The 27201-nt window shown below is 48.1% G+C and overlaps 1 protein-coding gene across 1 annotated transcript; it reads left to right on the top strand.

Moving 5' to 3' along the window:
* Positions 1-718: 718 nt before the first annotated feature.
* Positions 719-27201, top strand: TMEM38A (transmembrane protein 38A). Its single transcript, XM_061421727.1, has 6 exons — positions 719-914; positions 19796-19952; positions 20177-20361; positions 22795-22882; positions 24721-24838; positions 25607-27201. The coding sequence occupies exons 1-6, from the start codon at positions 791-793 to the stop codon at positions 25832-25834; spliced, it is 900 nt and encodes a 299-aa protein (XP_061277711.1). The 5' UTR covers positions 719-790; the 3' UTR covers positions 25835-27201.

Raw genomic sequence — 27201 nt, 5'->3', positions numbered from 1 at the left:
AAAGGATGCGGCCTTTGGAAAAACGGGATTTTTTGATCATTAAACTGCATAAGGGAATGGATCCCGACGCAGTGGGCTCTCCCTGACATGTACATCCCGACTGTTGGGTTCCAAAAGGGCCTCCTCCTGGGCCCCACGGAAGGCAAGATCCCCACTAGCCGTGGGCACTATCGGGGGCGGGGGTTCCCACTGAGCGGTTCCCTCGGAGGACGTGATTCCTCGCGGGGGACAGAAGTTATGACTTAGAGCTGGGATCATGACAGATCGATAGAGGACGAGGGATCTGACCGAAAAGACCCTATGGGGCACGGGAGTATGAGGTTCACAAGTGATCCGGTCCCACGGGGGGATGGAGGTCTCGATCCAAGGGCTCCACAGAGGATGTGGGTCCTAACCGAGCCCCACAGGAGTGGGGTCCTGAATGATCCGTCCTGCCTCAGTGGGCTCCTTGAGGAACGGATATCGCCCCCCTCCAAGGATAGATTCCGTGTCCAACTCACAGTCCATAGCGACCCCGCACCCGGCATCATCCACCCACCCCACTCCCCCGGGCTGGGCTGTATCGGGTCATGATGGCTCGAGAGGCAGAGTGTGGGATGCTGGACCGATCGAGCTCCGTGGGACAGGACGGTCCCACGACCCGCCGGGAGGCCAGCGGTCGCTCCTCCTCTCCCGCGGGGGCCGGGTTGGGGCGGCGCCTGGCGGGCGGGGGCGGGTCCAGCGGCGGGGGCGCAGTTGCCAGCGACTGGACGCACCGGGCCGGGGGCTGGGGTGGGACCCGGTGGGCGCCATGGAGCTGCTCTCGGCGCTAAGCCTGGGTGAGCTTGCGCTCAGCTTCTCGCGGGTGCCCCTCTTCCCTGTTTTCGACCTTAGCTACTTCATCGTCTCCATCCTCTACCTCAAGTATGAGCCAGGTGAGCCAGGGCCGGGGTGCTGAAGAGGGCTGGCATTACGGGGCGGGAGACGGAAGGAAACCCAGGGGTCTGGAGGAGGGGAAAGGCCTGGATCGTGGGGAAACAGTCCCAGGGGTCGGTTCGGGGACGCCGGCAGGTTCTGGTATCGTGGGGGCGGGCAGAGGGGACAGATGTGAGCGAGGGCAAGGAGAGAAGCCCCTGGGATTGTGGGGCTGGGGGAGGGGAAGCAGATGCAGGAGAGGAACGTGATTGTTCAGAGGAATGGGGAACAGGTGCTGGGGAGGATGCGGGGAGAGAGAAGGTCAAGGATCCTGGCAGGAGGGGGTCGGATGAACTTGGGCGAGGGGCTAGGTCGTGGTGAGGGCGCAGGCAGGGGTCGGCTCTGCTGGCCAGGTCACAAGTCCTGGCTGCCTGCAGCCCTGACCTCTCTCCTTGCCCTTGGCGCCGGGAGCCAAAGCCGCAGCTGAGTGTCTATATAAGGGCCGGCAGTGCTGGGGGCTGTGATCAGGTTCAGAGAAAGTGACACCGATGTCGCTTCCCTGCTGTGGCTCTGGGGCAACCTCTTCTCCCTTTGCCTGGGCCGAGGCTGTGCTGGAGCCCAGCGGGAATTCTTCCAGCTCTGGCCAGGATCCTTTCCACTTCCTGAGCAGGACCGGCCCTAGGGCAGGGTAATTTGGGGTCAGCCTCCTCCCACCGGCTCCAGACCCTTTTGGAGAATCTCTGGGGGAAGACCCAGAGTCTTGGATTTTTTTTTTTTTTTTTTTTTCCAGTAGGGGTAAATGGCCTCCTTAGAATGCAGCCTATTTTTATACAAGGCTTAGGGAGTGTTTCTTATTCATCTCCTCCTGTTTTAATAACTCTAGCACAACAGCAAACTAAAGGGATAATAGAATTTTAGCTTTAGAAAAAAGACCAATCACCTGAAACTTTGTGATCTGTTCTCCCACTTAGATGTAAATTACTCCTGTATCCTCTCAGAAATAGCTTTTCTTTTTTTTTTTAAGATGATAAAGATAGCAGCTGCTGCTAAGTCGCTTCAGTTGTGTCTGACTCTGTGCGACCCCATAGACGGCAGCCCACCAGGCTCCCCCGTCCCTGGGATTCTCCAGGCAAGAACACTGGAGTGGGTTGCCATTTCCTTCTCCAGTGCATGAAAGTGAAAAGTGAAAGGGAAGTCGCTCAGTCGTGTGGGACTCTTAGCGACCCCATGGACTGCAGCCTACCAGGCTCTCCGTCCATGGGATTCTCCAGGCAAGAGTACTGGAGTGGGATGCCATTGCCTTCTCCAAAAGATAGATGCTAGTGTACATTAAAGAGAAAAATCAAATTGAAAAGCCTAAAGGAAAAAAGAGATAATTACAGTCGATGTTGTGGCCGCCTTCCAGACCTCACTTCTCTGCTTTTATACCCCTGTAGTTATGGATGTAAATGCGCAGTCTTATGCAAATAGGATCATACTCTGCCTGCAGAGTGTTTCTGTTCTGTTTTATTTTAGCTCGTCCACATGCCAGAGCCTATTTCTTTATAAGGGCTTTTGGAAAGCAGTTACTTTGCAAAGCAAAATAAGCTTTGTGTTGTCTTAGCCTGAACACAGGGCTGTACTTCCTGTCTGCAGATGAATTGCTGGTGGCTCATACCAGGTCTCTTGGGCAAGTACAGAGCCTAGCACACATTGGGGAATCTAAAATTGTGGAGGGCAGGAGCCCGGTAGTGATGTAGGACACAAGTGTCTGGAAGGAAAGCGGTCTCTGGGCTGGCTGGGAGCATGCAGTAGGGGTTGAGACATTCCTGCTGGAGTCATAGAGTAAAACTTCTGGACTTGAAGTGCTGGAGCCTGAAGGTTCTTGAAGGTTGAGAGGGTGCCTTAGAGGCTCCCCGGGGCCCTTCTTCCCCTATCTCATCTCTGCTGCTGCTGCTAAGTCGCTTCAGTCGTGTCTGACTCTGCGACCCCAAAGACGGCAGCCCACTAGGCTCCTCTGTCCCTGGGATTCTCCAGGCCAATTGAGTCAGAAAGTCTGGGATAGTGACCTGGCATGCTCCTGTTTCAAGCTCTTCTCCCCTAGGGATGCTGAGGAAATAGAGGCTAAGCTAATTTACATACACAATGAACCTGTGGTCCCATAGCTGGAACCCAAGAATGACTACAATTGTTCCGGAGGACTCGCCTACCCTTAGAAAAGGGAGGCATTGGGTTTAGCTATTGAGCCCCCAAGTTTGGTGTTCCTGCTAAGCCTCTGTAAAGGTTTCTTCTCAGAGTCTGTGTGCTGTTTGCAGGGCCAGCTAGAGAATGCATGGGCCCCTAAGAATTTTGTGAACCTGAGAGCCAATCTGGCTTAAGGAATAATCTTCAAACTAGAAGTCAGTTCTGCCTTTAGCAGTGAGTAAACACCAGGCAGGTTGTTTTGCTTACATGAGCATCAGTTTATTCATCTGTGAAATGGGCTCATTGGTACAATAATCTGGATTCCCTTACCTGGCTCTTGTGAAGATCTGTAGAGAACTTGATCAGTAGTCAGGTCTAAGGCACTTGTGAGAGGTAGTAGAATGATTTGTAAGGCATGGGGCAATGTGTTTCCTGGGCTGCAGGCATTTTCTGGGTCAGGCTTTCATGAGAATCCTGAATGAGGATGAAGCACAGCGTGTGGTCCTCACGTGAACAGCATCTGTGACCCCTGAGTTAAGAAATGCAGAATGCCTGACTCCCCACTCAGACCTACTGAGACAGACTCTGCATTTGAACAGGATCCCTGCAAGCATACTAACATTTGAGAAATGATGGACTAAAAGAAGCTGGAGCTCCTCAATAGGGCAGGGAGGGCCAAACCTGACTCACCTCTAAGACCCCTAGCTCTATGCAAGAAGAGAAGAAGAAGCTGTGGATGCTGGCTGCATGATTGAAGGAATGAGTGGATGAATGAATGACAATCAATGGCTACTTTAAGACCTGATCCATGCAAAGAGCCTTCCAGACTAGTGGTTCTCAAGTATGACTACACATTAGAGTCACCTGGAGAGCTTTGAAGATTCTTGTTGTCCAGGGAGTACCCCTTCATCATGAAAATCAGAATTTCAGGGGATGGTACCAGCATCAATATTATAAGTTCCCCAGATGAGATCCAGCTTTCTGCACCAGTGTTTCCCAACCTCAACACTAGTGACAGTTAGAGCCAGATCATCCTCTGTGGTGGGGGCCATCCTGTGAGTTTCAGGATGTTTCACAGCATCCCTAGCCTGACCCACTGGAAGCCAGCAGCACATCCCAATTGTGACATCCAAAAATGTCCCTAGACATTGCCAGTGTCCCTTCAGGGGGGCACAGCTACCTCCAGTTAAGAATCATAAATCTAGACTGAGTCTTAAACTCTCGTGCTTCCAAGGGCCTGTCAGGTCACATATAGAAAGCAGTAAGACAGCCAGGTGAGGACAGTCCCCAGGTGAGATCCAGCCACGTGCGTCGCCACCTGATTGGGGCTGGAACTAGCAGAACTAATTTTTCAAGGGAAGCTAGAAATGTGATTTGCAGCTTCCTATGTTTATATGTTGGCTGTTTGAATATCTTTATTCTTTTTTTTTTTTAATTCATAGACAATTTTTTTTAGAGCAGTTTTAGATCCAGAGCAAAAAAATGAAAGTAGTTTTCCATATAGGCTGACTACCTCCTCCACATACAGCCACTCCTACCATTAAGGTTCTGCACCAGAGGGGAGCGTTTGTTATAGTCGATGAACAAACATTATTGTCAACATCATTATTGTCCTATTAGCATTATTGTATTGCATTATCAACATCATTATCAACTGGTCTATAGTTGACATACGGGTTCCTTTGTGTCGTACATTTTATGGATTTTTATATAGTGACATGTATGCATCATTATGGGGCCTCCCTGCTGGCTCAGTGGTAAAGAATCTGCCTGCCAATGCAGGAGAAGTGGGTTCGATGCCTGGGTCAGGAAGATCCCCTGAGAAGGAAATAGCCACCCATTCCAGTATTCTTGCCTGGAAAATCCCATGGACAGAGAAGCCTGGCAAGAGTCAAACAATACTTTCTGTAACTAAAACAACAACAACATCCATCATTGTAGTATTGCACAGAAATGCCTCACTAACCTAAAAATCCCACAAGCTCTGCCTATTCATCTCTCCTGCCTCTTCTCCCCAAATCCCTGACAGCCTCTGATCTTTTTACTGTCTCTATACTTCTGCCTTTCTCAGAATGTCACAGTGTTGCAGTTGTACACTATGTAGCCTTTTCAAGCTGGCTTCTTTCACTGAGCAATATGCATTTAAAGCTCCTCTGTGTCTTTCTGTGGTTTGATAGCCCATTTCTTTTTAGTGCTCAATAATACTCCATGGCATGACCGTTCCAAGGTTTAATTATTCACCTATTGAAGGACATCTTCGTTGGAGTTTGAGCATTTAAAAATTACCTGGGGAGCTCAGCAGAACCACAGTGAGGAAGAAAGCTGAGCACAAAGGCTTGGGGGAGGGAGACTTGTCTTAGAGAAACTCTGCGCACACTTCCCATGTTCGGACCTCACAGTAAACAGCACAGAAAGGCAGCAGCACCAAGAGTGCCCTGTGGGGACTCCCTTGGTGATCCAGTGGTTAAGACTCCTTGCTACCAATGCAGGTGGCCTGGATGCAGCCCCTGGTCCAGGAACTAGATCCTGCATGCTGCAACTAAGACCTGGTACAGCAAAAAAAAAAGTACACCGGGGAATCTTCTAGCACTCCCCAGCCATCCACAGACAGGACACTAACCCCCAGAGAGGGAATGTGTGGAGCCCATCACAGATCAGAAATAGGGTCAGCATCAGTGCTTCTTCCTTAGGCAGATCTGATTTTTATTATCAGTCCATCCACTAAAATCTCCACCCACAGGTACTTTCCATTTCAGCCCAGTTCCAGAAATAACCCTCACATAATTGCTAAGCACTAAGCTTCATTTCTTTTCATCTTTCACAGATGAAATGAATAATAGCCCTTTGAAATGAGTAATAGCCCTAGGTGACCACCTCACCCAGGTTTGCCCTAGACAGACATCCAAAGCCCCAGAAACCTCTCAGCCCAAGCAAACAGCGACAGTTGGTTGCTCTAGACAGCATCCCCATTCTACAGATGACTAAATCAAGGCCCAGATGGGGAGTGAGCCACCAGAGCTCACCCTTGAGAGGGGAGTGCTTTTGTGGCAAACCTGAAATTGAAACCCACATTCTTCTGCTTCCTGGCACTGCTCTAAGACCCAGCAAAAGAAATCAGAATGAAGCATGGCAAAGGGAAAGAGCCAGGGGGACAGTTTCTCCACCACTGCCTTGCTGTGGATCCTTAGGGCAGACTGTCCCTGCCAGCCTCAGTCTTCTCATGTGGTGATGGGGAGACTCGTCCTGTCTTTCCAGTGTTGCTGGGAGAGTAGTGATAAAGACAAAAAGCTCACAGACATAGAAAACAAAATTGTGATTGTCCAAGCAGAAAGGGGAAGTATAAAATAGGGGTATGGGAACAAGGATACACATGGTTGTGGTGGTTTAGTCGCTAAGTCACGTCTGACTCTTTGGCGACCCTGTGGACTGTAAGCCTCCATGCTCCTCTGTCCATGAGATTTCTTAGGCAAGAAGACTGGAATAGGTTGCCATTTCCTTCTCGAGGTGATCTTCCCCACCCAGGGATCGAACCCATGTCTCTTGCATCTCCTGCATTGGCAGGCAGATTCTTTACTACTGAGTCACCAGGGAAGCCACAGATACATATTGCTATATATAAAATGGATAAACAACAAAGCTTTGCTGTATAGCACAGGGAACTATATTCAATATCCAATAATAATCTATAATGGAAAAGAATCTGAAAAAGTATGTATTTATATATGTATACCTGAATCACTTTGCTATATATCTGAAATTAACATTATATTGTAAATCAAGATCCTACAGTTCAATTTTATTTATTATTTTTTTGGCCACACTACGTGGCTCGTAAGATATTAGTTCCCTGATCTAGGCCCTTGGTAGTGAAAGCACAGGATCCTAACCACTGGACTGCCAAGGGAATGCCCTTTAATTTTTTTTAAAAAGCATAATTATGGTAATAAACAGCACTGAATCATCAGGATAACTCAGTGAAGGGAATGCTCTCATTCTCCCTTTGACAAAAGAGGAAACAGGCTGGAGGTGAGAGGGGGTGGTGGTCATCTGCCCAAAGCCACTGCAGAGTGAGCCGCAGAGCCAAACCCCAGACGTGTGGCTTTTCTACCAGGCTTCCCCCATAGTGAGGAGCCTACGGAGTTCCTGCAAAACCCAAGCTCCCCACACCCCCACTCCACCTTATCGTCCCAGCAGGCAAAGGAAAGATCCTGGAAAGAATTCAACCTCTGGGGGTTATTTTTAGTTGCAGAGGTATCCATTTCTGCAAAACATGGGGGCCTCACCTGACCCAGCCCCTATAGGACCCACCAGCTGCTCCCAAGGATTAACTCTCAGCTGGCAGCGTTTTAAATAGATGCCCGGGGGAGAGAAGAGGGCACCGGGCTTCATAATGGAGGAGCTTAGTAGATGCAGAGAGGATATACTTTAGGCTTCTGACTTCAGGGTGAGATGGAGGAGGGAAAATTTGATTCCAACCCCTGATAGGAGTTAGGCAAAGAAGGGATTAGGGTTCCCACCTGACAGAAGGAAAGAGATGGAGGGGAAAAAAAGATGGTTTGTCCAAGAACATGTGGTTAGTCAATGAGGGTGTAAAAAGAAAGGGAAGTGTGTTGCTGATTTAATCTGAAACGACTTTTATGAGGCAGGTTTCTGATTATAGTATGTATTAGTATATGCCAGAAAATGGATAAATAACTTGTGATCTGTTCCTATGATGGCATATAGTACAGCAGTGGAAATGAATATTCCCCTTGAAAATACTGAGCTCAGTGAAAGAAGCCAGATGCAAAGGGCCATATTATATGAGCCCATCTGTATGGAATGTGGGCCTTCCCCGGTGGCTCGGCGGTAAAGAATCCACCTGCAGTGCAGGAGACTTGAGTTCGATACCTGGGTTGGGAAAATCCCCAGGAGAAGGGAATGACAATCCACTCTAGTATTCTTGTCTGGAGAATCCCATGGACAAGGAGTCTGGCGGGCTACAGTCCATGGGGTTACAAAGAGTTGGACACGACTGAAGCGACGGAGCATGCACGAATATGGAATGTATAAGTTCAAGAACCACCTTCATCACTTGAAAAGGAAACTCCGGTCCCCGTTAGCAGTCGCTCCCCACCCCCTCCTCAGTCCCTGCGTTCTGTCTCCATGGCTTTTCCTTTCCTGGATATTCCACGTCAGCAGGGTCACAATGTGCGTTGTGCCGTGCCTGGCTTCTTTCACGTGGCGTGTTTTCAGGATTCACCCCTGTTGTAGCACCTGTCAGTGCTTCATTTCTTTTCAGGGCTGAATAGTACTCCGTTATGTGGATGGACCACATTTAGTTTGTTCGTTCATCTGCTGATGGACGTTTGAGTGGCTTTCACCTTTTGACAATTGTGAATAGTGCTTCTGTGAACATGACCTTTTAAGAGTCTTCTAGAACCTATTGGTGGGTTGTTGTGCATAAAACCGTGTGCTGCCCCACCCTAGGCTGTGAGACCTCCTGTTCCTGGGTCCCCATTCACAACTACTGGGGAGGGGGCAGGTAGTGGGGGCCCCCCAGGGGGTTTGGTGTGATAAGGCAGGAGAGCATCAATCCCCGTTTACAACTATTGGGGAGGGGCAGGCAGTGATGAAATATTTCAAACATACAGAATATGCATGACACAGATACCTCTGTGTTCGCTACACACTTACCAGATGTAAACATAGATTTGCTTCAGATCTTTCTTTTTTTTTAAAGAAATAGTGACAAAGCCAGTCCCCTCCCTTCCCCTCTTTCCCTCTCTAGCTATGTTGTTGTTGTTCAGTCGCCAAGTCGTGTCTGACTCTTTGTGACCCCATGGATTGCAGCAAGCCAGGCTTCCCTGTCCTTCACCATCTCCTGGAATTTGCTCAAATTCTTGTCCATTCAGTCAGTGATGCTATCCAACCATCTCATCCTCTGTCACCCGCTTCTCCTCTTGCCTTCTGTCTTTTCCAGCATCAGGGTCTTTTCCAGTGAGTCAGCTGTTCGCATCAGGTGGCCAAAGGATTGGAGCTTCAGCACAGCATCAGTCCTTCCAATGAATATTCAGGGTTGATTTCCTTTAGGATTCAGTGGTTTGATCTTGCTGTCCAAGGGACTCTCAGGAGTCTTCTAGATATGATCACTGCCCTAAAATCAGCCTATATTATTCCCATGCCTGTGTGCATACCTTCACCGATGTACATATGTCTATGAACTGCATGGAGCAGTTTGTGTTGTTTTACATATATATTATACATAGAATGTACATAAACATATCATTTTGCAACCTAACTTTTTTATTCAGCAGCAGCCTTATGGGATTTATCAGTATTGATGCATCTGGAGTAGGGGTTCTCAGCCAGAAGATCTGTCCTCTGGGGATGTTTGGCAATATCTGGAAACATTTTTGGTTGTCACAACCAGGGTGAGGTGGTGGTTTATGCCCACCACACTAGAAGTGTCTTGACTCTTTGCGACCCTATAGATTATAGCCCGCTAGGCTCCTCTGTCCATGGGATTTCCCAGGCAGGGATACTGGAGTGGGTTGCCATCTTCTTCTTCAGACTGGGGGTGGGCTATTAGCATCCAACAAGACAAGGCCCGGGATGCTCCTTGACATCCTACAAGGAGCATCCCGGGCCATCCTACATCCTGTGGAGGGGCCCCACCACAGCAGAGAGTGATCCAACCTCACATGTCAGCAACGCTGAGGCTGAGGAGCTCAGATCTGGATTTAGTGTGTTGCTGGTGTTTGTTTTGGCCACGTCACACGGCTTGCAGGATCTTAGTTTCCCAGCTTGGGACTGGAGTCCTAACCACTGGACCACCAGAGAGTTCCCTAACTGGTTCGTTTTTGTTCTTAAGGTTTATTTATTTGTCTATTTTTGGCTGCACTGACTCTGTTGCTGCAGGTGAGCTTTCTCTAGTTGCAGTGAGCAGGGAGGCTACCCTTCATTGAGGTGTTGGGTTTCTCACTGTGGGGGCTTCTCTTGTTGCAGGACCCAGGCTCGAGGTGTGCAGGCTCCGTAGCTGTGGCACACAGGCCTAGTTCCCCTGTGGCATGTGGAAGCTTCTCAGACCGGGGATCGAACCCTTGCCCCTGCATTGGCAGTGAATTCTTAACAACTGGACCACCAGGGAAGCTCCTTGTTCACTTAAAAATAACTACTCTGTGGTACTCCATTTTGTATGACTCTGGGTTCACTCACTCAGTCGTGTGTGACTCTTTGCTGCCCCATGGACTGTAGCCCGCCAGGCTCCTCTGTCCTTGGGATCTGCCAGGCAAGAGTACTGGAATGGGTTGCCATTTCCTACTCTGGGGAGAGGGGGATCTTCCTGACCCAGGAATCAAGCCCACGTCTCTTGTGCCTCCTGCATTGGCAGGTGGATTCTTTACCACTAGCACCGCCTGGGATGCCCTTTGTGTGGCTCACCCCTTACCAAGAATCAGTAGACTCTGCTTTTCTCCTGCTGCCACAGTGTGGCAGCGAAATGCGTCCCCACCCCCATGTCTCTTTGTTCACGTGCATGAGTTTCTCTCTTGGGCAAATAGTGAGGAATGGAATTGCTGGGGCCAAGTGACTCACAGGTGACTCGTTTCCTCAGTGTTTCCAAATTGCCTCTCAGCTGGTTCTGCCTATTGATCCTCCCAACTGTGTACCTGCAAGGGAAATGGGCTTTTTTCCTCTGTAGGAGGGGCCGATATTCCCCTCCCCAACCTTCTCTCTGAGGTTCACTGATCTGAAAAGAAGGCAGCTCCTTCTATAGAGTAGAGTGAATTCCATGTTTCTTTCCCCAACATGAGCTTAGAACACTGGACACAGGACCCGGAAAGAGGCTTGGATGCTGACAGTGTATTGTTCGGGTTTTGTGTGTGTGGGTGTGTGTATTTCTTTGTTTCTAAGATGTTTTTGATGTGGACCAATTTTTAAGTCTTTATTGAACTTGTGACAATATTGCTTCTGTTTTTTATGCTTTGGTTTTTTGGCTGAGAGGCATGTGGGATCTTAGATCCTGACCAGGGATCGAACCCCCACCCCCTGCATTGGAAGGAGAAATCTTACCCACTGGACCTCCAGGGAAGTTCCCTGAACACTGTATCTTGTGCTGAGTGTCCCTTAGCTCTTAGCTTCCCTGTCTCCCCTTCTGACCTTCTCCCATGCACTCTCTTTGCCTGGGTCATCTTCTCTCTTCCACCCCTCATCCTCTAGGAAATCCTTGCTCATTGTTCAGATCTCAGGTTAAGCTGCTGCTGCTGCTGCTAACTCTGACCTCCTCAGTTAAGACAGTTGCTGAATTAAACCCTTCAAAGCACCATGTGCCTCTCCTTTATGAGTTTTAACCTCCATTTGTGGAATTATTTAACCATTTTGCCTCCCTACCAGACTACGGACCCCACAAAGGTAACCCCTGAACCAGCTCTTGCTATAGCTGCTTCTCTGGTGCCCAGCAAGAGCCTGGCACATGGTCAGAACTCATAAATCCTCACTGAAGCCTGGGTGATCTTGAGAAAGCCACTCAAGATCTGTTGCCTCTTCTGTCCGGTGCTGTGTTAGTCTCCTAGGGCTGCCATAATGAATGACCACAAACCAGAGGGCTTGAAACAACAGACATTTATTCTTTCCGTGTTCTGAAGGCTAGAGTCCAAAGTCAAGGTGTCTGGGTCCTTCTAGATACTCAGGAGACGAACCATTCATGCTTCTCTCCTGGTTTCTGGTGTCTTCCAGCCATCCTTGGCATTCTTTGGCTTATACACAAATCACTCCAATCTTTGCCTCTGACCTCATATGGCTTTTTTAAAAATTATTTTATTATTCTTATTTTATTTAGTTTTTGGTCATGTGGCATGTAGGATCTTGGTTTCCTGACCAAGGATCAAACCTGCACCCCGTGCATTGGAAGCATGGAGTTTTAACCACTAGACATCAGGGAATCCCCCTCATCTGGCTTTTTGTATAAATTTCCTTTGGCTGCCATAATGAAGTACCACAGACTGGGTGGCTTACAACAGAAATGTATTGTGTCACGATTCTGGAAGCTGGAAATCCAAAATCAGGGTGTCAGCAGGGTCATCCTCTCTGATGGTTCTAGGAAGGAAGCTTAGGAAAAGCTTCCGGAGGTGGCTAGCGTCCTTGAAGTTCCATGACTTACAGCTCCATCAGTGCAGTCTCTGCCTCCTTGTTTATACAGCCTTCTCCTCTGTGATCCATCTCCTCTTATCAGGAACATCAGACACTGTATTAAGGCCCACATAATGATTTCATCTTAAATTAATTACATCTGCAAAGACCGTATTTCCAAATAAGGCCCCATTCACAGATACCAGGGGTTAGGACTTAAACATATCTCTCTGTGAGTTTAACTCCTAACACCTTCTTATCTGTGTCTACATCTCCTTTTCTGCCTTTTACAAGAACACTCATTGGATTCAGGACAAACCCAGATGCTCCAGTATGATCTCATCTTGAGACCCTTACCTTAATCACATCTGCAAAGACCCTATTTCAAATGAGGTCACTTTCTGAGGTTCTGATGGACATGAACTTGAGGGGAGAAGGGAGTACTGGTCCCTCCTGTAACTGACTGTAGGTAGGGATATCAATCCCTATGTTACGTGGGGTGGAAGCCTGGGGTGTGAGGCTGAAGCCTTGAGGATGCTAAGAAGGTATGTAGTTGCCTAGGATACAATAGTAGGGACAGGGGAGCCTGGTGGGCTGCCCTCTATAGGGTTTTACAGAGTTGGACAGGACTGAAGCGACTTAGCAGCCCAGGATACAATAGTAACTCAATTAAAACAAGGAACTCAGTAGGTAAAGAGAGCAGGGGAGGTTGTTGTTATAATGTAACTAAAAGTGCCCAACATAACTGCAATGCTTAAGAGTGTTCAGTCCACATTTGCTAGAATGTAACAATTATTATTAGCTACCATGTATCAGGACAGTGCCCAGCATGGAGGAAGGGAGGAGGCTGGGATGGAGGGTTCCGCAGCAGTTAGGAAGGATAAGGTCCTTGTACTCAGGGAAGGATTAAGATCAAGTCAACTTGATGGGGGTGCTTCCCAGGTGGCGCTAGTGGTAAAGAACCTGCCTGCCAATGCAGGAGATATAAGAGATATGAGTTCAATCCCTGGGTAGGGAAGAATCCCTGGAGGAGGGCATGGCAACCCATTCCAGTATTCTTGCCTGGAGAATTCTATGGACAGAGGAGCCTGGTGGGCTACAGTCCATAGAGTTACACAAAGTTGGACATGACTGAGTAACTTAGCATGCATGCATGCAACTTGTTGAGTGTATCAACAGTATATAGTTATTTATATCAAAAGCTTCACACTTAGTACATGGCCTAAAGAGGTCAAGCCTTCAGATTTGACAATTTTAAATTTTTTATTTATTTTTATTTCTTGGGCTGCACTGGTCTTTGTTGTAGCATGCAGGCCTCTCTAGTGGCAGCACATGGGCTTCTCTCTAGTTGTGACCCGCAGGCTCAGCAGTCGCAACACACAGGCTTAGTTGCTTCAAGGCATGTGGGATCTTAGTTCCCTGACTGGGGATTGAACCCTCATCCCCTGTACTGGAAGACAGATTCTTAACCACTGGACCACCAGGGAAGTCCTAGATTTGACAATTTAGAGACAAAAGTCATCCAATCTCTAGATATAAAGAGAAACTTTCCCTTCAAAATCCCCAGAGCTGGACTGACTATATCTTTTGATTAGTCTCCTGATTAACAGATCATATATTGTAACCTTGTTATCTCACATCCACATTGAGTGGAGTTTTCATTGGATTTAAGTAAACCATTTAAAGAGAGCTACTGGGGGAATACTACTCAGCCATAAAAAAGAATGAAATCATGCCATTTTCAGCAATGTTGATGGACCTAGAGATTATCATACTACGTGAAGTAAGTCAGAATGAAAAAAACAAATACCATATATACATGGAATCTAAAATATGACACAAATAAATTTAGCTACAAAACAGAAAAAGACACCCATAGAGAACAGACTTGTGGTTGCTGGGGTGGTGGGGGAGGGAAGGAATGGGAATTTGGGATAAACAGATGCAAACCATAGGCAGATGAATGTGTATATATACACACGCGATGGATAAACAACAAGGTCCTACCATATAGCACAGGCAACTCTATTCAGTATCCTATGACAAACCATAATGGGAATGGATATGAAAAGGACTGTATGTGTATACATAACTGAATCACTTTGCTGTACAGCAGAAATTAACACCACCTTATAAATCAACTATACTTTGATAAATTTAAAAATAAAATTTACAAAATAAATAATAAAGACAGTCATTGGTACCACCTCTGGCTATGAGAGCTAAGTAACTGTGTCTTACAACTTCATTCTAAATTCATTCTCTGGAAGATGAAGCTAGTGGGGGAGGGAAGGAATCAAGATGATGAACTAAGTTGTCACACCAGAAGACACCTGAGTTCCAAGCTGGGGGGTGGTAACTGGAAGATTATGACAATAACAGTATAAAGATAGACCTGAACTATTTCAAAAGATTTGCGAGACTTTCAGTGGGTAGTACAAAGTGTACAGTTTGACTAACAGACATCAGTCTTGTACCTCTAGTGGTTTTGTAAACATGTTTTTAAAGAACTAGACCCCCCACACACACACCTTCATTTTAATTTGGGATCTTAAAATAGCTTTTATCTTGAAAATGTTCAAGACTCATAAGTAATTTATTATTTATTGTGCCTATGCCACACAGCTTGCAGGATCTTAGTTCCCCTACCAGGGATTGAACTCTCCACAGTGAAAGCACCAACCAAGTCCAACCTCTATGCTGTGCTGTGCTGAGTCGCTTCAGCTGTGTCTGACTCTTTACGACCCTATGCACCATAGCCCACCAGGCTCCTCTGACCATGGGATTCTCCAGGCAAGAATACTGGAGTGGGTTGCTGTGCCCTCCTCCAGGGGATCTCCCTGACCCAAGGCTCAAACCCAGGTCTCCTGCACCAGTAGGCGGATTCTTTACCACTAGCGCCACCTGGGAAGCCCCCCTAACTGCTGTACCACCAGGGAATTTCCAGAAGTTGCAAAAATGAAGCAAAGAGTTTCCAGCTTTCCCAGCTTCATCCAATGACAACATCTTACCTGATGATAGCTCATTATGAAAAAAAAAAAAAAAAAAAACCTGAAAATTGGGACTTCCCTGATGGTCCAGTGGTTAAGAATCTGTCTTCTTATGCAGAGCATGCAGGTTCAATCCCGGGTCAGGGAACTAGGTCCTACATGCCACAGGGCAATTAAGGCTGTGCCCCACAGCTAACCCCACTGGCTAACCACAGTGAAAGATCCTGTGTACACAACTATGATCAGACACAACCAAATACATATTAAAAAATAAAAACACTGGAGATTGACACCAGTATTATACCATTAACACCTACTATAGACTTTACTCAGCTGTTTTTCCTTGCACTTTAAAAAAATATAGTCCTTTGAAATTTTTCTTACATGTGTAGATTTGAGTAACCACCACCACAGTCAGGATATAGAATGGTTCTGACACCCCAGGGAAACTCCCTTGTGAAAAGAAAGTGAAAGTCGCTCAGTTGTGTCTCAAGGCTAGAATACTGGATTGGGTAGCCTTTCCCTTCTCCAAGGGATCTTCCCTACCCAGGAATCGAACCCAGGTCTGCCGCATCGTGGGTAGATTCTTTATCAGCTGAGCCACAAGGGAAGACCAAGAATACTGCAGTGGGTAGCCTATCCCTTCTTCAGCAGATCTTCCTGACCCAGGAATCAAACCAGGGTCTCCTGCACTGTAGGCAGATTCTTTACCAACTGAGCTATCAGGGAAACCCCCTATAATTAGATCTTCTTTAGAAGCCTAACCTCTGGTAACCACTGATCTGCTCTCTGCCACTCATCACTATGGTTTTATCCCATGGAGAATGTTATATAAATGGAATCATTCAGTACATAACCTGAGATTGGCAGTTTTCACTGAGCATTATACTCTTGAGATCTGTTCAGATAGTTTTTGCATCCCTGGTTCGTTCCTGTTTCATTATTGAATAGTATTCCATGGTACAGATATACCAGGGTTTGTTTATCCATTCACCCATTAAAGCCATTTAATTGTTTACAAATAAAAACTGCTATGAACATTTGTATGCATGACTATGTGAATACCAGATTCTCCTTTTCAAACAAAATATGCCAGAGTCTGAGATGAAGCAGTAAATGAAATTGTGCTCCATTTTAACTCCAGCATACCCACCTGATTTCTCTTTTGCTCCTGCAAACCCTCACGGTTCCCAGGAACACAGTTTGAAAACCATTGCTCTTGGGAGCCCAACTTCTCAGCCATGGATGGAAGGTTTGGGGTTATCAGGGCTGCAGGATGTCAGGACATGGACCAGCTCATTCCCCTATCTCTGTGTGCTCGACTATGTTGCACAGAAGAATCACTCAAGAGCGTTAAAAAATCCACAAGCCCAGCCACACCCCAGAACCACCAACCAAGACACTTGGCTGGGGCAGAGGGATCAGGTGTTTGTAAAGTCCCCAGGTAATCCTGATGTATAGTCAAGGTAGAAACTAACACACTAAGCCATCTTCCTTAAGGATGGGGTCCCTGTTTCTATTTGCTAAGTAAGTCCATTGTTTCACATTTTCTTTCTTGGGTTGAATAAGAAGACTCAATTAGTATCATTTGTGTGTATATGTATCTTCAGCTGTGGGCTTCCCTAGTGGCTCAGTGGTAAAGAATCCACCAGCCAATGCAGGAGACATGGGTTTGATCCCTAAGTCAGGAAGATCCCTCGGAGAAGGAAATGGCAACCCACTCCAGTATTCTTGCCTGGGAAATCCCACGGACAGAGGAGCCTGGTGGGCTTACAGTCCATGGGATCACAAAAAGAACTGGAGGTGACTGAGTGACCAATAACAAAGCAATGATCTTCAGTCGCAGAAACTGTGAAATATATTGCATCTTTTCTTTGCTGGCCTTTTATTTTTTTTAACAGCTTTATGGAGGTATAATTCTTGTACCACCCATTTAAACCATCCCATTCACTGGTTTTGAGCATATTCACAGCATTGTGCAACCGTCACCTCTCAAAGAAACCCGGATCCTTGAGTTCTTACCTTCCCACCTCCCGTCCCCTCCATCCCTAAGCAACCACTAAGCTACTTTCTCTTATTCGATGTGAAAAAATTGCATAAAGTACCAATAGCATGGAGTCCACAGGGGAGTGGAAGTCCTCAGGAGTGACTGGCTCTGTAGAGCCAGGAAGCCTTCCTGGAGGAAGTGACATTTGTGCTTGGCCCGTTTTGCTTTGTGTCTTTGTCCCTTCTATGCTGCTAATAGGGTTGCTCTCTCTCCCTCCACACTCTGTCGGTATAATTCTATAGTCAAGGACTCCCTTATCCAGCTTTGCTCATTGCTCTTTCTGCACCCTTCCACACACATGGGCCTGTCTGCACTGTCCGTCTTGGTACCAGTATCTGGTGACTTCCCTCTGCCCTGATGGCACTCTCCCAATAAGACAAGACTTGGAAGCAGGACTTCAGATTCTCCTTTCAAATTTCTTCTGTACCTTCCTATCTGGGGCCAGTCAAAGCAAGTAAACCTTCTCCATAAGAGCACAACTCAACAACAGAGGGACAGCCCAGTTTTTTCAAAAATGCACAAAGGACTTGAATAGACATTTCTGCAAAGAAGATACTGTAATGACCAATAAGGACCTTCCCTGGTGGTCCAGTGGCTAAGACTCTGTGCTCCCAATGCAAGGGGTCTGGATTCAATCCCTGGTAAGGGAGCTAGAGCCACACGCTGCAACTAAGACGCAGTGCAGCCAAATAAATAAGTTAAAATATTTAAAACAATGGTGGTGCAGAGAAAAAAAAAAAAGACCAATAAGCATTTGAAAAAAGAACTCAGTATCACCAGTCATTAGGGAAATGCAAATCAAAACCACAATGAGATACCACCTCCCACCCATCAAGACAGCTATTCCTAAAAAACAAAACAGTAAGTGTGACCCAGGAGGTGGAGAAGTTGGAACCCTTGTGCATTGCTGGTGGGAATGTAAAATGGGGTGGTTGCTGTGGAAAACAGTGGGAAAGTTTCTCAAAAAGTTAAAAATGGAATTAACCTTTGATTTGGCAAATCCACATCTGGAATTATACCCCAAAGAATTGAAAGCAGGAACTCACATATATTCATATGCTCTTGTTCTTAGCTGCCATATTCATAATAGCTAAAGGATGTAAGCAACCCAAATGTCCACTGACAGATGAATGGATATGCAGAATGTGGTAGACGCACTCAAGGAAATATTACTCATTCTTAAAAAGGAAGAAAACTCTGACACATCCTATGATGTGGATGACCCTTGAGGATTTTATGCAAAATGAAAGGATCCAGTCACAAAAATGCTGTATGATTCCACTTACTTGAGGTCTCTAGAATAGTCAAATTCACAGAGATGGAAAGAAGAGTGGTGGGCGTCAGGGGCTGGAATGAAGGGGGAATGGAGAGTTAATGTTTGATAGGCCAGAGTTTCAGTTTTGCGAGGTGAAAAAGCTATCAATATGAATGATGGGGGTGGTTGTGCAATAACATAGATGTGCTTAACGCTATTGAACCATACCCTTAAAATGGTTAAAGTGACACATTTTATGTATATTTTACCACACCCACTTATTTTTTCTTTTAAATAAGGAAAGACCAAATGTACAGGCGTAGGCTTACAGGAATCTTGGCATCCTCCCAAGGCTGCATCAGATGTTCTCAGCTGCGTGTTGCCCTCTTCAAGCTTTAGTCTCCTCATAATTCCCTGGTGGTCCAGTGGTTAAGACTCCAGGCTTCCACTGTAGGGGGCACGGGTTCAATCCCTGGTCAGGGAACTAAGATCTCATGAGCTGAGAGGCATGGCCAAGTGAAACAAAACAAGTTTCAGTCTCCTTGGGCAGGATAATAACAGTGATCACTTGGCTGCAGTCATCAATGAGGATTTAATGAGTCCTTCCTATAAATTCTAAAACCCAGTGTCTGAGAGGGCTTCCCTGAAAGCTCAGTGGTAAAGAATCTGCCTGTGATGCAGGAGACCTGGGTTTGATCCCTGGGTTAGAAACATCCCTTGTTGAAGAAAATGGCAGCCCACTCCAGTATTCTTGACTGGAAAAATCCCGTGGACAGAGGAGCCTGATGGGCCACAGTTTGTGGGATCACAAGAGCCGAACACAACTTAATGAGTAAACCACCACCATCACCACCTGGGACCCAGGAATGCTTGCTAAATATGAAAGTGAAAGTGAAGGTCACTCAGTCGTGTCCAACTCTTTGCAACCCTATGGACTTTACAGTCTATGGAATTCTCCAGGCCAGAATACTGGAGTGGGTAGCCTTTCCCTTCTCCAGGGGATCTTCCCAACCCAGGGATCAAACCCACATTGTAGGTGGATTCTTTACCAACTGAGCTATCAGGGAAGACCTGCTAAATATGATTTGTTTTAATTATCATCCTCTCTGAGCTCAGAGGAAAGAGCCCCAACCTGGTCCTGCCTTCTCTCTGTGTGATCTCAGACACATGTACAGTCTCTCTGAGCCTTGGTTCTTCCTCTGTAAGTGGACGAACTGCAAGGCTTTGGACGGACACTCTGAGAAGGCGGCTGAATTAGGATGGGCTGGTCAGAGGGCATGATGGTGAAGCATGCCCTCAGCGCCCTGGTGATGGTGGGGACACCCCCGTACCCCTCAGGAGCAGTTGAGCTGTCCCGGCACCACCCCATGGCATCCTGGCTGTGTGCCATGCTGCATTGCTTTGGGAGTTACATCCTGGCTGATCTGCTCCTTGGGGAGCCCGTGATCGACTACTTCAGCAACAACTCCAGCATCCTGCTGGCCTCAGCAGTCTGGTGAGCGTCACGGGTCCGGCGGGATGTGGGAGAGCAGAGCAGGCGGGCAGGGCGATCCCACCACCTGGGAGGTGGGAGGAACTAGGACCTGCCAGCCAAACCTTCACAGTTAGCCCTGACTCACCACCCTCTCCGCCCAGCTGTCCTGAGTCTGGACACAACCTCGTCTCCAGGGGCCCCCAGGGTCTAGCTCCCCCCTGATGCTTGGCATTCTCTCCCCAAAGGTACTTGATTTTCTTCTGCCCCCTGGACCTCTTTTACAAGTGTGTCTGCTTCCTGCCAGTGAAACTCATCTTTGTGGCTATGAAGGAGGTGGTGAGAGTTCGCAAGATCGCCGTGGGCATCCATCACGCCCATCACCACTACCACCACGGGTGGTTCGTCATGATCGCCACCGGGTGGGTCAAAGGTAAACAGGACCATGGCCAGAGCAAAGGGAAGCCACCCCACTGAGAACCCCTTCTCTCAGCCATCTTATCCAATCCCATGTGGGAGCTAAGACCCCATATGCCTTGGGACCAAAAATCAGAACTTAAACAGTAGAAGCAGTATTGTAACAAATTCAGAAGAGATTTTTTTTTTAAGTAAGTAGGACAATGAAACATTGATAGCTAATGTCTCTGGAGAAAGCTTTCTCAGCTGCGCCCTACTCACACGTGGGGCTGGACCCTTCTGTGTGTGGAGGCTGTCCTGTGCATTGTAGGGTGTTGAGCACATCCCTGGCCTCCACCCACTCGATGCCTGTAGCACCTACCATCAGTGCAACAACCAGAAATGTCTCCAGACGTTGTCAAGTGCCTCACAGAGAGGAAATCATACCCCTGTTAAGTTTTGTGGACTATGGCCCTTTTGCCAGCCCAGTAAAGCCTACAGACCTTTTTATGTTTTCTTAAGTGCATAACATAAAATATATAGGAGAATAAAGGAAACCTAATCTTTTAAAGTAGTTATAAAGTGTTTTAAAATAGGCTTTAGTAGTTTTATGCCTATTTGTTATTGCTGTTTGTTGTTTAGTCACTCAGTCGTGTCTGACCCTTTTTTGATCCCATGGACCATAACCCACCAGGCTCCTCTGTCCATGGGATTCCCCAGGCAAGAATACTGGAGTGGGTTGCCATTTCATTCTCCAGGGGATCCTCCCAATCTAGGGATCAAACTTGTGTCTCCTGCATTGGCTGGTGGATTCTTTACCACTGAGCCACGTGGGAAGCCCTTTATGCATATTTACTATTGATTAAATAGCAGACTTTCCACTGACTTCTAATAAGTCTCATGCTCTTGGAGCAGTGTTGAGCACAAATGGTATTTGAAATCATCTACAACAATGATAATGTGAAAAGAAAAAAATCCATTAGTTCTGTTGATGACAGTCATAGACTTGCAAATCCTGCCGAGGTAATTGCCTCCCTTCATGATAAAAGGAAAGGCTGTGTTTCAGTGAAGGATGTGAAAATGAATATGTAATTCTGTTTCCTCTCTGGGTTCCTAGACTCTAGGTTAAGATCCCTAAACCAGGGTAAGTTTTGAGTTGAGCTCATTGTGCCTCTTACTTGACCTTCTTTAGCAGAAAGTTAGCATCACCCCTTTCTACTGACGAGGGGAATGAAATGACTTCCCCAAGTAATGAGGCTGTGGGGGCACAGATGGGGTTTGAGGCCATGTCCTCTGAATGCAACATTCACATTCGTAACTATTTTGAAGCCCCCCCTTTCCCCCTCCTCTATCTATGCTAAGAGGCAGACCGAGATAGACATTACGACCAAAACAAAAAGTTACTAAAATTACATAGGGACAGTTTATAATGATGGGTCAGTCCACTAGGATGATATAACCATTTTAAACAATTATCACCTAAAAACAGAGCACCAAAATACATAAAGCAAAAACCGAGAGACGTTAAAGGAGAAACAGACAATTTAACAGTGTTAGTTGCAGAGGTGAACCAGGGAGTGACAAGAAGGCAGGGAGAGAAGGCTTGAGCAGGTGCTGAATACCACTAAGCTCTGTGTTCCTGTTTCCTGACAACCAAAGTGGGTACTCCCAAATGCCTGGGAGTACCCTCCAGCGAGCCAGTGTCCTGAGGCACCTTTGACGCTTAGGGCTGGATCACGCTCTGGTGGGGGCTGCCCTGTGTGTTACAGGATGTGCAGCATCTCTGGCTTCAACCCGCTAGTTGCCAGTAGCAGCTCCCTCCCCAGTGGTGAAGTAAAAAATGTCTACAAATATTGCCAAATGTCTCTTTGGGGCAAAGACACCCCAGAAGCAAACTCCTGGGCCAGTGGTACATATTGGGCACCCCAGTTGGCACAACCACTCCTTCAGTGAGTGTCTAAGCCTCTTTAGCCAATACATTTGGAGTAAATGGGAAGATTCTTCTAGAAATTCAACCAAAAATCTTGATATGGGTCTCCTTATTGTCTCTCTAGGAAGCCTATACTAAAGAGAAAGGTCCCCAGGGGTATAACATGCCTTCCAGAGGGCAAGTGGCTCAAGAAAGGTTGAAAGCTCAGAACCCAAGGCGGGAGAGGCTGGGGTGCCTCTTGCACAGTTCAAGGTCCTGGATTGAAAACATCAGGGCAGACAATCCAGATTTGATCAAGACATATCTTGCAGGTGGGATATGACCACCCCACCCCCTCTTACTTCATGCTGGTTTTGCTCTGAATATGCCTTGTGATCCTTGGGAAGACTGTCCCTTCTTGGCCTCAGTTTCCCCACCTGCAACACTTTAGGCTCAATATACCTCTGGAGAAGACTCCAGAAACTTCTTGCTTGGGAATTCAGCCAAGAAGAATGGGAAGCTGGGGGTGGCAGGCTTGTTCAGAAGTACCCTGTCCCATAGGCTCTGGTGTCACCCTCATGTCCAACCTTGAGCAGCTGCTCCGAGGGGTCTGGAAGCCAGAGACCAACGAGATTCTGCACATGTCCTTGTGAGTATCCCATCTCCCCCACCCCCTGGGCCTGACCCTGGGTTGGATACTCTGGTAACTTAGGAGCCTTGGTTCCTTAATTCTCCTTCCAGAAGCTTCCAGAGGCCATGGCTGGGGGACCTCAGAGGCAGAGCCTTGATACTACTCAGAGGGTAGGCAGAGCTTCAGGGAGATAAGACACTCCTTCTTCTCCCATGTAATGGGTTTTGAAGATTGAGTAGGAGTTTCCTGGCAAAGAAGGAGACTCTGGAGAGAGGCCAGTGCTTCTGCCAACTATCAAGTCAGAAAAGATTCTGCCTGGTTCTTCAGGGCCAGGGTACAGATTTTGGGTGGGAAGTGAGGGTGTGGTGGGGAGTGTGGCTGGGGTTAGGTGGAGAACAAAGGGTAAGACCAGATGGTCATATACAGGACTCAACCAAGGACCCCATGAGGCATTAAGTCTAGTACATTTTTAAAAGACCTGAAAGGATCAGGCTAGTTAAATTTTCTTCCATAAAGCTGTTGCCATTAAAATATGACAACATTGAAAGACTCACCCGTGTGCCAATGATGCTTTTGAACTGTGGTGCTGGAGAACACTCTTGAGAATCCCTTGGACTTCAGGGAGATCAAATCAGTCCTAAGTCAGAAAGGAAATCAACCCTGAATATTCACTGGAAGGACTGATGCTGAAGCTGAAGCTCCATACTTTGGCCACCTGATGTGAAGAGCTGACTCATTGGAAAGCCCCTGATGCTGGGAAAGATTGAAGGCAGGAGGAGAAGGGGATGACAGAGGACGAGATGTTGGATGACATCACTGACTCAATGGACATGAGTTTGAGCAAACTCCGGGAGATAGTGAAGCACAGAGGAGCCTGGCATGCTGCAGCAGTCCATGGGATTGCAAAGAGTCAGACACAATTTAGCAACTGAACATCAACAACATATGCCAGTGAAAACTACCTCCCATGTCGTATGTTGCAAAACATGGCATGATCTCATTTTATCCTCATGAGAGGTGTGTTCACACACTCAGCTCATGGGCAAGTCAAAATATCGGAAGCCTATTCTTCAAAGAAGAAAAGGAAAATCAATAAAAATTGTGTGTTATAATCCCACATTCCAGGGGAGTGCATTGTTCAGGAGTCCCCAAGACCACTCTCAGGTGCAACGATTTGCTAGGAAGAGGCATAGAACTTGGCCAAGCTGTTATACTTAGGGTTGTAGTTTATTAGAGTAAAAGGGAACATTAAAACTGGCAAAGGCAAAAGGCACGAGGGATAGAATCCAAGGAGAGACCAGGTGCAAGCTTCCAATTGTCCCCTCTCCGAGGAGCTGTGTGGATAGCACCTGTTGCTCCCAGTATCCATGTGTGACTGTGTGTATTTAAGATTGCCAACCAGTAGTGTTCCCTCAAGCCCTGGTGTTCAGGGGTTTTCCTGGAGCTTGGTCACATGGGCCTAACTGACACCCTGGATGGCCAACCTCAGTCTCCAGTCCCTCCAGAGGTTCAGCTGATACCATGTGGCCCTAGACCCCACCCTAAATCACATCGTTATCATCTGGTGTGACCCAGAGTCCCCAGGTGAACAAAGACATTCCGATCAGGCAGAACTTAGTGGGTACCTCTCAGGAGCAGGCCAGAGGAGAGAGCTTTCTTTGCACCAAGTTACCTCTTTACTGCCCAGGGGGGCACTGTCTCGTCCTTGTCACATGGGCATCTTCCCACCGTGCACCCCGGAGAAGCTGGGGTGGGAGCTGGGCACAGCAGGGGCGGGTGGAGAAGGGGCCCTGGGCCAGAGGAACAAAGCCCTGAGCCATGTAGACCCCCCGGATAACCAGAGCCACCCCGTGCAGCCCCACCAAGGCCAGCCTGTATGGAGCCATCCTCTTCACCCTCCAGCAGACCCGCTGGCTCCCGGTGTCCAAAGCCAGCCTCATCTTCATCTTCACCATGTTCATGGTATCGTGTAAGGTAAGTCCTCCTGTCCTGGCTAAAGCTGACCCATGCTTCCTGGGCTGAGGATGGAAAACTTAGGCTGATAGCCTTGGGGGGTCTGGGGAAAGGACAGCCCTAAGGTCGAGGTGTTGGGGGGAGGAGCTTGTCAGCAGGTTCATGCCTGAGAGCAGGGTATGAGATCAGGGTCCAGCAGGTGGGGGTGAGAGTGAGCAGAACAAGGTCTCCCTGGCAGAGGGTCCCATAAGGCCAAGATGGGAGCAGGAGAGTATGGAGTCTGTTTGGAGTATGGGGGCCTGTGCCTTGGGCATGGAGAGTGGGCTGGACCAGGAATGGTGCGAGTTGCAGTCACTTCCTACTCAGGAAAGGTCTTTCAGGGCCACACACCCTTCCCTGCCCCGTGGAGCTGGGGAACTTCATTGCTGGCTCCCTAGGAGGGGACCACACTGAACAGAGGAAGGGAGTGAGTGACCCCAGACCAAGCATAGCTCCTCTCTGATCCCAGGTGTACGTGTGGTGGGTGGGGATATTCCTGGGGAAAAGGCAACCAACTGATTCGGTGTGGCTGGGATTTTAAGCACCAAAATCTTTGCATCCTGGAAATGGCAGGATAGTTGATCACCTTCTTGGGGGTGCATGCGGCCAGAAATCTGAGTCTAGGCTCCCTCTGCCCTTGACCTTTTGACCTTCTCTCTCTATCTCCCCTCCCCCCGCCCCAATCTGCTTCTGCCTCATCCTCCCGCTGGCTCTCTCGCTGTCTCCTGTACCTCTGTCATCCCACCTCAGGTGTTCCTGACGGCCACCCACTCCCACAGTTCCCCTTTTGATGTCCTGGAAGCCTACATCTGCCCTGTGCTGTTTGGGTCGGCCTCGGGGGACGACCATCACCATAACAACCATGGTGGATCCCAGGGTGGCAGCGGGCCCGGCTCCCCACACTCACCCCTGCCCACCAAGTCCAAGGAGGAGCTGAGTGAGGGCTCCAGGAAGAAGAAGACCAAGAAGGCAGATTAGGGGGCAGCCCAGGGGGTCTTCAGGGCACCAGGGAGAGGACCCAGACCCAGGACCTGGGCTCCGTTCTCCCCTCTCCAGGCCTCTGCTTCCCTGTCTGCAAACTGGGGCCATCAGCCCGCCCTCCAGGGCTGATGTGGGGGGTTAAATGAGATATGGGGGGTGAAGGGCATTTGTAGGAATGGGGGGTCCCTTTCTTCTTCTGCCAGGTCCCCATAGAGTTACAGCTTTGGGGGAGCGGTCCACAGAATCCCAGCAATCGCTCCAACCAGAAACCTTGGCAGTTATGTTCTTGGTCTTGTTACTCCCTCTCTAAAATGACACCTTGACTCCGAAAGAATGTCAAGCCATGTTGACGCTCATCCATCTGATGGATGTTTACTGTCTGCTGTAAGGTAGCTGCTGTGATCTCCACGTCTCTTCCTATCAACTTCTCCTGGGCATCCCTGGGCAAGCTGCCACCTGCTCTGAGCCCTGCATGCCCATCAGTATAACGGCCCCTCACCCCATTCTGTATACAAGGGCTGCTGTGAGGCTGGATCTGACAAACCAGCTTTGTAAGCTCAGAAGCACAACGCAGTCAGGAGGTGAGGCCTTGATGGGTGTTCATCATGCTTAAAAAACAGTTTTGCAGTTTAGATCTTTTGTGTTTGTGGCTTGGAGAGCCCCACAAGTTACCTGGAACAAAGGAGGCCATCAGTAGATGTGTCTAGGCCAGACTGGGGAGCCTGGAGGGGTGGGGGAGGCTTGTTCTGATCCTTGGCTTCAGGTTGCCCCCTAAACCAAAGAAATGCAGCTGGCCGGGCGGGGGTGCCAAGATCTGGCTCTAATCCAGGGGCTTCAAGCCCTCACTGTCGGACTCCAGAAGCTCCATGAGACCTCCCTCAGTGCTGGCATCCTTCATTGCCACTCGCTCAGTCATTCAACAAACACTTGCCTACTATGTGCCAAACCTTGTGCTGCTACTGGATGGGCTGGGAACTTGATTCAGGGTGAGCAAGGGGGATGGGAGCTGAGCGCCCCTCCTGGCCACCCTCACCTCAGCCTAGGTCACCAGGGTATTTGACAGGGGTAGGTGGGTTGGGCATGGCCAGTCTCAGGTGGGATTTGGGCCCAGAATTGGCCAGCTTGGGACTGTTCTTTGCATGTGGGTGCTCAGGGCATGCTCAGGGCATCAGCCTGTGGCTGTGTCACATAGGCCTTGGGTTGTTGGGGTCCCAGGTTTTGCCCAGTTATTGGGAAAGTGCCTTGGTCTGGTGATGCCCGGGAGCTTGGTGGGTCCTGAGGCTGTAGGGCCCCCAAATTCCTCCTCTTGTATGTCTATCAAGGCTCAGCGTGAAGGATCGGCAAATAAATTTGTTGTGAAAGAA

This window comes from Bos javanicus, chromosome 7, assembly GCF_032452875.1.
Source record: "Bos javanicus breed banteng chromosome 7, ARS-OSU_banteng_1.0, whole genome shotgun sequence".
NCBI lineage: Eukaryota > Metazoa > Chordata > Mammalia > Artiodactyla > Bovidae > Bos > Bos javanicus.
Note: the sequence above shows the minus strand (reverse complement) of the source record. Positions and strands in the feature narration are given on the sequence as shown.

What these genes read in the sequence shown, in the direction of transcription:
- TMEM38A (XM_061421727.1), top strand. Translation starts at nt 791, where the DNA reads ATGGAGCTGCTCTCGGCGCTAAGCCTGGGTGAGCTTGCGCTCAGCTTC. An exon ending in CTGCTGGCCTCAGCAGTCTG is followed by an intron (nt 19,953 to 20,176) that starts GTGAGCGTCACG and finishes CTCTCCCCAAAG; the next exon opens with GTACTTGATTTTCTTCTGCC. An exon ending in CGCCACCGGGTGGGTCAAAG is followed by an intron (nt 20,362 to 22,794) that starts GTAAACAGGACC and finishes CCTGTCCCATAG; the next exon opens with GCTCTGGTGTCACCCTCATG.